A 12455-nucleotide genomic window follows, 5' to 3' on the forward strand; every position below is an offset into this window, starting at 1 on the left:
TCTGGAATCACTTCTTGATCTTTTTCTACTTCGACTCCTACTTTTCCTACTACGTTTTTTACTTCTGCCTCTCTTTCTACTTCCACTTCTGCTTCCACTACGACTTCTGCTACGTTTTCTGCTACTTTTACTTCGACTTCTACTTCGACTAGCACTTTTGTGTTTGCTGCTGGATTTCTTTTTATCTTTACTTTTATCTTTGCTACGACTTCGGCTTTTACTTCTACTGGCACTATGGCTCTTCTTTTTGCTTATACTGCGACTTTTTTCTCGACTGGGACTGCGACTTTTCTTTTTGCTCACATTGCGAATTTTTTCTCGGCTAGGGCTACTACTTCTCTTCTTGCTTACACTGCGACTCTTTTCTCGGCTAGCACTGCGACTTTTCTTTTTGCTAACACTTGGACTTCTTTCTTTGCTGGGACTTCGACTGTCGCTAGTTTCTCTGCTGGCACTGCGGCTTGCACTTCTGTTTTTATTAGCAGCAGGACTTTTACTTCTGCTAACTTTACTTTGAGGACTTCTTGATCTACTACAACTTTCTTCAGAATCACTTTCACTGTCACTGCTTTTAGCCTTTTTCTCATCCTCTTTAAATCGATCAGCTTTGCCTTTGTTGATATATTTAGAGTATTTGTCGAATTCTTTTTTAGACACCAATTTGATTGAGAACTGAGATAATGTGTCGGTTTTTCCTGTTATAGCGATTTTAACCATCACACGAGCATTATCTTCATCAATACCTTCAATAGTACCATACATATCTTTGTTTGAACCTTTCAAAAATACACAGTGTGAGCCTTTCTTCATATCAATATTCTGATCTTGTGACTTTTCATTTGATTCGGAATTGTTACCATTTTCTCCTGTTGGTTGTTTCTTATCAGCACCAAGTCCAAGTCCTTTTGTCCTCATAACAGCTTCATACGGGGCTATAGCTTTCTCATTTTTACCAATTCCTTTACCTTCTTCCCAACCCATACCACGAAGCATAGCTTTCCCAAAGTGATCAATCGGTATCTCTTCATAATCGACAGTGTCTGGGGCATCAGGTCTCAATACGACATTCAATTTTTCATCAGTTTCAAATCCAGCAGGTACTCTATTTTTCATCAACAAGGGCACTTGTAAATTTGGGTCTACACCATCACCACCTCTATCAACCCAGTTTTCGTTTGACTTTGAAGAATCTTCTATAATTTCTTTTGCAGCTTTGTCGTCCATTTCGTTTCCTGAAGTTCGCCACTTATTTTCTTTGATCAGTGGGATAACGTATTTTTTGGAGGAACGATCTTGCTTTGGTTTCGTACTCTTTACTTCCTTGCCTTCTAAAGAGGTGACAAAATCTTTCGAATGGTCCTCCGATGCAATATCTTCACTAACAGCGGATTTTTGAAGCTTTTTGGAGTTGATTTTCTTGGAGAATCCAAAAGAGAGCCCTGATTTCACGCTCTCGTCATTGTCGGCCATATTAAATTCTAGAAATGTGCCGCATTGGTGTTTTTCTTCCTCCTTTGATAGAGAGTGGTGCGTTCAATTCTTCGTTCTGTTCATATAGCCAATAAGACTAACCGAGTCTCAAAATAGCTCACGGCGACTGTGACCTGAATGACTGATATTCATTCACATCATTATTAACTTCTTGAGCCAAACTAACTATACTTGGACCGAAATTGGTCTAATCATCACACCTCCGACTAATGAAAAAATATAGTACCGGTAGTCTAAAATGTTTAGAAGCTCCACGTAAATACCACCCGTCTTCGTTAGTTACAGGGAGGCGCAGTGGCTCAGTGAGTTAGACGCTTGCTCGCTAACCTGAAGGTTTGGGGTTCAATCCCGGCACAGATCGAGATAATACCTTCGGATTTTTCAACCCGGTTTCCCCCCTGTCAGTGATGCAGCTACGAGGGGCTGACATGGAAAAAGCGTCTAGTAGTTCGGATGGGACAATAAACCGAGGCCCCGTGTGCTACAAGCTGTGCACGTTAAAGATACCTCGACAGTGATAATACCTTCGGATTTTTCAATCCCGTTTTTTTTTTCAATTCCTGTCACTTGAGAAAAAATTTATTAAGAATTTTTTTTAAATTGTACGCTTATAATCCATCAAAAGGAACAACTTCAAATCTCTTGAGATTATTTCATAACTTTTGAAGTGCTCTAAAAATTTCATTTTGAGCTGTCCTGGTCAACAAATTTAATTGCATTCTGCATGGCTGAGGAAGGTGCAGGATCTGAGTTTTTTTTTAAATCTGAATGATGTTGATTAAACAAGGTAAAGGATACAAATCGAACGCATATACGTCAGGCACACGGGCACGCGAAGTAAGTTATTTATAGACTTAGAGGGATTACCCAATCCCCCTTTTCCCTTTCTTACCACGTGACTTATCCAAACACAACAATCAAGATGGCGGATGTCGGTGCAGGTTAGAGAACTACCGGTTTTGAAGCCTTTTATAATTGATGATTGTGTTACAATAGGACTAAATAACACACAAATTTAATGTTTGCAAACTTTTCTTCTAAAGGAAAGAATATTTGTCATAATAGCATCCAGAATCAAACAAAACATGACGTTTTATTTTTGGGTCAAACTCGTATTATTTTCAAAATAATCCGAAATTAATCCGAAATTTCTTCTCATTGTGAAAAGGCTTATTCCAAATTAGTTAACCACTAATGAGCAAATGAATAATCATGTAACATAAGAAATTGCATTTAGATGAGACCTAGATGGAAACTGTTACATCAGCCTAAGAGGTTGAGAAGTATGAATAATCTTGGTCTTGGTGCTGCACTGCACTGACTTTTTCATTAGACATATTTAGGTATAAAACTAGGCTAGGTTATCTAGGACTTGATCTATTATATGATTATATATATTGTAGAATAGATATTCTTTCACTCTAAAGTGGTACTGAATACTGCTAGACCAGATATAGAGACATACTTACGTTATGTAGATGCTAAATATTGTGGAAAGGGACAAATTAATGCATTAGTCCAAAAGAACTAGATGAAAGAGTAGGACACACTCTTTGTATCCTTGTATAAACCTAATGCTGATGCCAGTGTCACACACAAAGATGTTTTGAAAGCCTATATCAAGTGCTGTCAATGAACAGCCTTTTGATGGTTGCAGTTAACAGAGAGAAATAATCAATTGGACAAGGATCTTTATGATATTTCAAGACAATGGCACTAACAATCCTTTAATGTTTTTGTTTGTTTCAGTTGATTCTGGTGTTAATAAAGAAACAACTTCATCTACTTCAGTAAGTCATTAATGCTCAGATATAAACTTATAAGTAAATATTACATCGCCAATGTACACAAAATTGACACAATTGTAGTAACCTAATCCATATCCTTTTACAAACCTGTTTTGATCAAATCATAACTTCACTATGAACATATTTGTCATAATTCATTGTGCTTTTTTTTGCTACAGCATCCTTTTTATGTATTATGAAGGCTAACCTTTACTTGCCAAAATACTTGTTTGAGAGACTTCATATTCATATGCAATCATATTGATGAATTAAACATTTTTTTTCAGTTACCTCATGATGATAATTCACCATCTAGTTCAGGGCTAACTGGTAGGTAACATTTATTTTCTATTTTTGGTGTAATGGTATCCAAATTTAGTTCTCTATGTATGACCAGTAACCTACAATTTTTAGTTGAAAATGTTAATTTTTTTTACAAATTTCTTTGTCAAATAGTAGACACAAAAATTATTGTTATAAACAGTTCTTTGCAAATGTTAAGTGATCAAAATTGAAAGCCATGCCAAATATATTTTGAGTATATAACTGGTGTAATTCAAGTAGAAATTTATCATAAATAGTTAATCAGATGTTCACAAGTTGTGGTCAAGGATATCTTTGTACTGGGAAACAATGACCATGTGAACACTGAAAAACATATTAAACATGTTGTCTGAGACATTTCCTTTTAAATTTCACCTCAGATTCAAGTGATCAATCATCAAATAATGTGATACAATCAAGTACAACACCATCTGCCTTTAGTTCTACAGATCAAAATAAAAATGGCTCCTCCTCTGTTTTACAACCATCAAAACTTGGTGGAAATTTCAGACCAGATTTTGGCATTTCAAGTTCAGGTGAGACAACTCTGGTTCTTTACTTACATATGTGAATAGTGATTCAGAGTATTTATTATAGATACAATTTACTGATAGTTGTTGTAACTAGCTGAAGAATTTTTAGAAACCTTGTTTGGGTACATATGTATAAAAATGAAAATGGTTTGTATTTATAGAAATAATCCAAAAGAAGTCTTTCTTTTATTTTGTTATGAAAACTGAATTTCCATTCTGAAAACAATCTACAGCTAAGATTCAAAGATGACAATTACATTCATTTCATGTCTACTTTTTTGATTTTGTTATCCATGGACTTTGAATTATGACATGGGCTGATTTTCGTCACTTCTACTTGTCTACTAAAAGAATATTGCTTAAAATTCATCTCTTGTAAGACACTGTATATCAACTTTCAGTGTAATTCTTTAACTTTTAATGATATTTGTTATTGAAGGTAACTTTAGTTCAAGTGCTAATCCATTTGCCCAGAGTGCTGGTACAGGCCATGGGGAAGACAGTAAGTATACTTGTGATGTGGTAGAATTTGACTGAAATGACAATTTTGTTAAGGACTGTTCTATTGGCTGTATTAGCTGGACATGTCCAAACACAAATTCTAATCGAACATCAAGCATAATTTACCCATGGAGTGTCATTCAGTGGCTGTCAAAATCCCAAACTTAATGACAACTGAATATTTGGATACAATAACTGATCAACTTAAGTATCTAGGACTTGCTTACATATACCTGTTCATTTCTTCTAGGATCAAAAACAAAAGAAGAAAATCGTCAGAGATTCCAATTTCGTCCATCAGCACTAGGAGCCAAAATTGATTCTGTGTCAAATAAAGGTAAAAACAACTTTGTTTTAGACAGAACTTTTTAATTTGTCTTCACGAAAATCTGATTTTGTGTATAAATTGTATCTGTGTTTACAATTTTATTGGTTTGTTTATGTAAACAATTGATAAACTTTCCTTGAAATTACTGATTTTTTTTCATAAACAGGATATTTATTTCAAATATTCACAATGAAGTACAATAAAACAAAAAAAAGCTATTTTAAATTATTTTCTTTATTTTTAGATTGTGTTGTTGCCAGTAGCAACTCTAATGTATCTTCAATACTCAAACCTGCTACATTACCAGATCCTAGACAGAATCCATTGGATACTTCAGGTATTGTGTTGATTCCCTAATCTCAAGTCTATGTTAGGTGTAAGAGTCTGCAAACAATTTATTGAAATCGAATGTGATTGAAATCTAGATGTTTGGTCTCATGATTTCTACAGAGGATGACTGCATTCTTTATCCATTATCTGAAGCTCAAAGCTGATTCAGTTATAAACAACCACATGTGAGACTTGTATTGTTAGTCCACTAATAGAAATTATGATAAGATGGTGTTAAAAAATAATTGATTACATTTGTACAGACTTTATTTGAAGTACTTATGCATGTGTAATAGTTTTAAAAGAAAAATGGTTATAAAGGAGGTTGTAGGGCCGATTGTTTGTGACAATGTAATGTAAACATGGATTACTCCTTCTGCTGAGGTTTTTTATTATTAGAAAAGGCAAAAACAAAATCAATAGATTCAAAAGGGAGGAGGAATTATCTAGCATTCCTTGTTCTATTAAAACTATCCATCAAAACCACTTTTATATTCATCTATATATTTATTCAGGGTCAGATAATGAAGCCCAAGCCAAAACAGTATCATCATCAGACAGTAAAAATACAGATAATGTAGAGAATGAAACATCAGTAATATCCAGTACAGATCCTGATGATTCTACTAAAGAAAATAATGCCACTGGTTTAACTGAATCCAGGTAGGGCTTTCAATCAAGTTGTCCCTTTAAAAATTTAGCCCTACACCAATAAGTTGCCTTTATAATTGAATATTTTTTATATCTTTCTGTATCATAAGTTAATTGTTTATGATTTGTTTCAGATTACCGAACACAACATTGAGAAACCCTGGTTTTGTATTTGGTGAAAATCTCTCCAACCGAGTCACAGTAAGTAATTCTCATATTTTTTACTGCTGATTGACCTTGTTTACAGCTTTTCAAATCTAGCCGATTGGAAGTTATTTTTAACAATGAAAATAGTCATGAAGTCAATCTAGACAGACTGTAATCCAGTTAGATAGAGTGCTGGAATCTTCACATTGTTGTTTAAAGGCATTGAAATGATGAAAAACATGATCCATGCTAATCAAATTGTTATCCTATGTTAAAAAAGGGTTGTAGTGTGAAATGAATAACCAGTGATCTAAAGGTAAACTTTTTAGCTGACAATGTCACATGTCCTTTTCTTTTTAGGGTGTGTCATCTACCAATGTCAATGATGAAGTATCGTCACCTAACCTAGTATTTGGTGAAGCTTTAAGTGAAAGAGTAAAGAATGGTACTACTAGTAGTACTACAGAAGAGGAAACTAATGAAGCTGATAGTAACAGTACTAGTGCTGCAGCTAATGCCAGTAAGTATAGGATAATGATTGAGAAACATCTTAAACAGACCTGAGGAGAATAAATTTACATGATATTTAATTTTGTCAGATAATGGTCCTTGGATTTATTCCTTTGTATGTGTGCAAATGATGCCAGTGAAGAATTATATACTTATGATTTAGAAGAAAGACATTCTTTGTTTTGTTCCTGAAAAGTAAAGACTGTTCCTCAAATATAAAACACTTGTACCTAAGTATAAAGAACTTGCTTTGTATTTATTGTCCAAACTGCAGGCAGAGCTATGGATTCTAGTGACATCAAAAGTTTGGTTAGAGTGAGCATGATCTGAATAATTAGCAATTCCCATTGTGGTCATTATTGAGATAGAGCTCCAGCAATATATTTTTATCAGAACATTTGTCTCTTGAAACAGGTGGTAATCAGACATTAGCAGAGTCAGCTCGTGAATACCAAGCTAAACAAGAAAATAAACCAGATTTAAAAGAAGTTGAAGTAGTGACAGGAGAAGAAGAAGAATCGAATGTATTACATGCTACAGCTAAACTCTATTTATTTGATAGTGATAATCAAACCTGGATTGAGAAAGGTCAAGGTCTCTGTCGGTTAAATGACATGACTGCTTCTGAATCAGACTCATTTCAATCTCGATTAAGTAAGCTATTTATTTTATTTTCAATCTATACCAGATGTACAAAATTATAGTATGTTCAGTTTGTTTTGTTTACTTTGTTAACTCCAAGGTGAAACAACAGGCTTACCTTAGGGCTGGGTGATATAAGTTCAAGTGGATATCTCGATATTAGTATACATCCATCATGATATCTGTTTTATTGTCGAGTTTATAAATGAGCCTTACTGAATATTAGCTTTGATAGGCTTTTAGAGAAAGGTTCAGTTAAGTGCACAAAAATAAGAGACAATACAATAATCTTCAATCTATAGAGTCCTCTTCCATCTTCATATTTCTATTTTCTATTTACATTTAACTTGAAAAATTTTCAGCAGCTATCTTGGTACTTAACTTGCTTATTTGAATATTAAGTGACATGTTTAAAAAAATGAACTTTGTTTTGTAGTTATGAGAACACAAGGTAGTTTACGTGTTATATTAAATACCCCGATATGGTGTGGTATGACAGTAGAGAGAGCTAGTCCTAAAAGTGTTAGAATATCAGCTATTGTTGAAGAGGAAGGAGTGAAAGTATTCCTTATTATGGTATGGCTTTAACTCTTTCAATTCTAGCGGCTGCTCTTCTGACCAAGTGACTGACATCATTTAATTTTAGGCTTTTACCTGATTCATTAGCCCACATGGTGCTAAATAGTATGACGTAAAACTTTCATTCAGAAGTTAAGGGTATATGAGGTTATATTTTATTCACATAGAGGTGAAGCTTTCACTTGTGCGTAGTTGCCCCTGAAGAGTTCAATTAAGAACGAAACTTGTCGGACTACACCATACTTAAGAAAGGGTATTTTCAAGGAAGTCATTCTTAAGACTATATTTTATTCACACTCAGTTTCAATAGTTTTTAGTCCTCTATCTATGTCATGCGCCTGCATGTGGCAATAATCATTTTTATATTTCAATATTTTGTTACGTTTTTTTCAGTCAAATCCCAAAGACAGTGAGAATTTACTACGTGCTATAGAATGGAGAGTTCAGAGATTAAAGGCGGCAGAAGAAAGTCAACCAAAAGGGGAAGAAAGAGGCTCCGAGAAAAGAAAAGCCGATTCTACAGATTATGAAGCTGTTGGTAAAAAATCAAGGTGAGTTGAGGAAGATTATATCGGTGCTGTGATTTATGTTTGAATGTTCTGACAAATTTCTTTTCACTGCAAAGAATGCAAAAAGACGTCAGGTTGTTTTGTCTCCTTAATATGAATTTGAATTTTTACACGTGCTAAAGGTGGAAGAAGCTCACTGTGGTACCTTTTTTGGCAGGGACAGATCAACCGTGGTTATGAACATAACGTGTCCAGTAACTTAAAATTAGGATATAAAAATATCATTTCCACTTGGAAATTTCATATATGATTAACACACAGTATTTAAGAGCATTATATATTTGTCATTACAGACCTGATGTAGCTGTTGAAAGTAGTGAGAGTAGTACATCATTATTACGTGAAGAATCAGACAGTAGTGTTCAAGATCCTGAGACAGAAGGTTCAGCTCCTACTAGTTAAAGTAATCCTGCTTTCTGTACAGCAAAATACAGCTAACATCATCCTGCATGCTCCAGTGCTTTTAGACTCTTTTCTTAAACTTGGAACTAATAGCTCTTACAGCCAGTACTCTACACAGCACATAATTATAAACTCCCATTATATATCTCTATCTCTATATTGATACATATTGTGGCACCCATGAAGCTTAGTCAGTTTGTCCACTCACATTTTATCATCAATTCTCTAAATTCTACAGAGTTTTTGTGATTTTAATAATCATGAGTTAATAAATACTCAAATAATGAAGATCAAGTTAGCTTAGTTTAGCATGGGTACTGACCAATATATCACTGCAATAGAGCAATAACCTAATTGTTGTTGTGGTAGATGTTATACCTGTCAAACTATATAGAACTTCTGTACTCAAATGCAGAATATTCTTGCTTCATTATGCTTTATTTCATAACACTCTTATCTCTCTGTATAAATAGTTTGTTTTTGAAACCCCAAAAAGGTAGAATACAAAATTACAATCTGTGAATGAAAGAGGGGCATGTAATTAAGACAAAATTTAGAGTTAAATTGCTTAAATAGTTTGGTAATGATTAACAAATGCATCCAATGAACAATCTTGTACAATTATTTATTATCACATTGAATTGATTGTTGTATGTCTCTATTTCAGCATCCTGTGAGAGCCATTCATCTTCATTAACAATAAGATCCGAATCCGAATGATAAAATAATATACTTAACTGTACGGGTATATTACAACATCTACAACATACAAGATACCGTTTTTCTACACCTTTCATTGTTTCAAGAACTGCATTTCCTATATTATGGTATCTTACTTATGGAATTTGTTGGTTAGTAACCATAAGTTACCAAAACAGACTTTGGTGAAAATCAACAACCCACCAATTTTCGGATTGTATTTCCATGGAAACTGTGATCTCGGAGTACATCGTTGTTACAGTTTGTAGCAATGAAGTTGACAAAGACTTATGGACAAATTTAAGACTTTAGAAAAGCATAAGTTGTTACTGCATTTTGTGTGACATATTGTTGAAAGACTTATTTGAACTATAATTTTAGACTTTTTCAAACATCTTGGTGCATTATTCAGAAGGTGCTCCTCATGTGACTTGTTTTTGCTATAATGTTCCACAGAATTATGATAACATTTGAGCAATTTTGAACAAATGAATGAAATTACCAATATTGGATTGTTTTGACATTTTCAAATGTGTTCAGATATTCTTGTGCTGATTTAATTGTATTGAAAAGGGCTTCTATTTATTAACTTCAATTCTTCCAAATCTCTTCCAAAATATTTTTCTGAAGCAGCTTCTCCCTTTCATTTGAATTATTACATATTATCATTATTAGCCTAAGATTACATATTGCTATTTATTCAGATTTAGGTAAAACATGATATAAAATAAAGCTGGACTATTTTTAATGAAGAATTGAAATGGTATTCAACTATTTGAAATGTAACTTGATTTAGAACTTTTATTGATAGTAAGAAAAATTGAAATAGGAGCCCTTGTTGACCTGTTATCAAATAATTTGTATTTAATGTGTTTATAAATACAATTTGACAACCATTCTTCTGTAAATAAAAAGATTGGAAATCTTTGTGCTGTTCTCTTATCTCTTTATTTAAGTTCATCTGTCCTATTGTTAAAGGAAGTGATTCGCCAATTTCCTGGGGTTGATGTGGGTCTTGAATGAAAAAATAGTTTCAGAAGTACTAAAAATGTACAAAAATCGCATAATTCCTTCAAAAATACCTCCAACTAAGAATTTCTATTTCAATGTATGTCTTTTCAATGTTATATGGCAGATTCTTAAAGAAAAAATTGAGTCGTCTTTTTAACGTGGATAATTCTAAGACACACATGGATTTGAAGGTTCAATAAAACCAAGTTTGTGTGTGCTAAATTAAATTTAGTCCATCTAAAATTGTGCCTTCTAGAGTGTCTATGAGCTAAAAATTGAACGCATTTTCAAGAACAAGGGCAATAACTCATACTAGATATTTTTCGATTCTTCTGATTTTCAATAGGGTTCATCCTTATGGGTGATAACAAACACTCATACCACATTCGTCTAATATTGTGCCTTCTAAAGTGTTTACAATCAATTGAAGACGGGCATTTCATGTTAGTGTATAAATATGGCTGTGCTAGTTCTCAATAGCCCAAACCAGGTCAGAAAAGTAGGCTATACAACTTAATTAAATTCGTTTCTTCAGAATGCAGATTTAAATGGAAAGAAGACTTCTCCAAGGGGATGATAAACTCCTGATGGGTCCCTTGGCTCCAGAGTTGGCTAATGACACTGTTTCGAAAATATTAACAAAACATTCACAATACTATAAGAAAATATTTTGATTCAAGAAATTTATTTGCTGTATATCATAAATACATTCAAAATATTTATTGATTAGCACGTATGTGACATAATTATTTTTTCTTTATTTTTTTGGTGCACATATATTTAAAATACAAATATTTATTTATGAAATTTCTGGAACATGTTATTCTATTTTAAAGCTTTAAAAAAAAAAACTTAAAATATTAGAAAATCGTAATGTTTCTCTGTATGAAATCTTGAACAAGTATTATTGCACTAAATCAACAAATGATAATGCTATTCTTAAACAGTTGATAAGATATTTATAATAAAAAAAAGTTTCAAGTTTATATAGCAAACAATATTTGAATATATTTTCATCTTAACTGTATGCAAGACATTTCAATTAATTCTTTTTATAAAATGATTTGAGAAGTGGATTAGATGCATCTGGGCATTTCTGACCATGATTACATATGACCTGCATCAGAGAATATTCGACTTTATAAGTCAATGGGTTGTCAGATTTTAATTCTAAAAAGAGATATATCTGGCTGAGGTTGAATCTTGCATGACATGTTAACATTTTGATGACAATATTTATACAAAGTGGCATGTTTACACTACATAAATCCTTGTGTACATTTTATACAAAATATTGACACTACATTTTATATTTGACATTGTTTACATAATTATAACACTGTGTACAACTCATGACATTCTTTACAAATCCTGACAATGTGAACCTAATTATAACATTGTGTTCATTTCCACGACATTGTGTACAAATTATGACGTGAAATTAATACTTCATGTACATATCCATGACATTGTGTACAAATTATGACGTGTAATTATTACTTCAAGTACATATCCATGACGTAGTGTACAAATCATGACGTGAAATTATTACTTCATGTACATATCCATGACATTGTGCACAAATCATGACGTGTAATTATGACATTGCGAACATTATGACATCCAATCATGACGTGTAATTATGACTTTGTGTAAAAATCATGACATTGTGTACATAATTATGACTTTGTGTACAAATCAATTTGGCATTATGGCATATTGAAGCAAGGCGTACATGTATAAAGTCAACTTATTATGTTCAATTTTTTTTTTAATTTTCTCATTTCATTTGACTAAAATTATGATTTATTTTTTTGTCTTCTCATGACATGGATGCAAATGAACATTGATTGATTTTAAATCTAATTCTAATATGATATGACAGTAAGAAATATCTTGAGAAAGTTTTGCGGCCTCTGGCCCTGGTCTTATTGTGCCAAATACATGTTAT

The 12455-nt window shown here is 32.9% G+C and overlaps 2 protein-coding genes across 2 annotated transcripts; one reads left to right on the forward strand and one right to left on the reverse strand.

Moving 5' to 3' along the window:
- Positions 1-570: 570 nt before the first annotated feature.
- On the reverse strand, positions 571-1470 carry LOTGIDRAFT_118225 (hypothetical protein; the record flags this gene model as incomplete). The annotated part of the gene is made up of 1 exon (XM_009056507.1): positions 571-1470. A coding segment is annotated over one exon (900 nt), but the record flags the coding sequence as incomplete, so codon positions are not given.
- A 5611-nt stretch (positions 1471-7081) lies between these two features.
- Positions 7082-8378, forward strand: LOTGIDRAFT_118001 (hypothetical protein; the record flags this gene model as incomplete). Its single annotated transcript, XM_009056508.1, has 3 exons — positions 7082-7256; positions 7681-7820; positions 8217-8378. Coding segments are annotated over 3 exons (477 nt in total), but the record flags the coding sequence as incomplete, so codon positions are not given.
- Between the last annotated feature and the right edge of the window lie 4077 nt (positions 8379-12455).

This window comes from Lottia gigantea (assembly GCF_000327385.1).
Source record: "Lottia gigantea unplaced genomic scaffold LOTGIsca_28, whole genome shotgun sequence".
Lineage (NCBI taxonomy): Eukaryota > Metazoa > Mollusca > Gastropoda > Lottiidae > Lottia > Lottia gigantea.